At 28.5% G+C, this 836-nt stretch overlaps 1 protein-coding gene across 1 annotated transcript; it reads right to left on the bottom strand.

Moving 5' to 3' along the window:
- Positions 1-116: 116 nt before the first annotated feature.
- On the bottom strand, positions 117-716 carry Tsp_16102 (conserved hypothetical protein; the record flags this gene model as incomplete). Its single annotated transcript, XM_003366718.1, has 4 exons — positions 117-206; positions 266-364; positions 465-561; positions 618-716. Coding segments are annotated over 4 exons (385 nt in total), but the record flags the coding sequence as incomplete, so codon positions are not given.
- Positions 717-836: the final 120 nt, after the last annotated feature.

Raw genomic sequence — 836 nt, 5'->3', positions numbered from 1 at the left:
GGAAAAAGTAAAAACTATAAATTTATAAAATACACACTTTAAACTACCTGATTTTCTAGTGCATCCAATAACTAAAGCTTCGGTAAGGGTGAGTCCCAAATGAAAATGCATTTTTTTCAACATAAGGCAGTGAATAAGCGGCCCAAACGGTGACTAATAATCACCGACGATGAATCAATGTCGACAATATTGACCACATTGTCTGCCTGGGATAATAAGCATTGTTTATTAAAAATAAAATACAACAACAAATAATAAATATTACCTCAACAAATGTTTTAATTTCTGTCAATACCAGAGACCAATCCAATTGATCATCACGATCATATCTCGATATATAACTGTCCACCAGACGATTCATATCCTATGAAAAGAACAGAAAAGAATAAAAAAAAGTGGTGAAATTATAAAATAAAAAATAGAACAAATTTGCATATTTTATTAAAGAATTCAAATAAAATTACCTTGATCAAATCTCGAACTTGTTTCATTTTTTTCAAAAGCAAACATACCACAATAAAACGTGCATGATATCGCAATTTTTTCAAAGCTAGCTCTGGTCTGAAATTGAAAATTTAAAAAATTAAAATTCAAAAAAATTTTCAATTTTCACATACTTTTCATCCAATCCTGCCGTGCAAAAATATTGTCGCGAACGAATAGCCAAATAAAAAGCGTACGCTTCGAGCAAATAAGCCGTATTGCTTGTTCGCACACTGTAATCAATTTTCCTTTTCTTATTAATTGAAATTATGCAAAAAGGAATTTTATAGTATTATTTTATTTTTTGAAAATAAAAATATGAATTCTTCGATTAAAATGTTAAAATTTTGACA

This window comes from Trichinella spiralis (genome assembly GCF_000181795.1).
Source record: "Trichinella spiralis strain ISS 195 chromosome Unknown Scfld5535, whole genome shotgun sequence".
NCBI classification, from domain to species: Eukaryota; Metazoa; Nematoda; class Enoplea; order Trichinellida; family Trichinellidae; genus Trichinella; species Trichinella spiralis.
The sequence above is the reverse complement of the archived record's forward strand: the minus strand, read 5'-3'. Positions and strand labels throughout refer to the sequence as shown.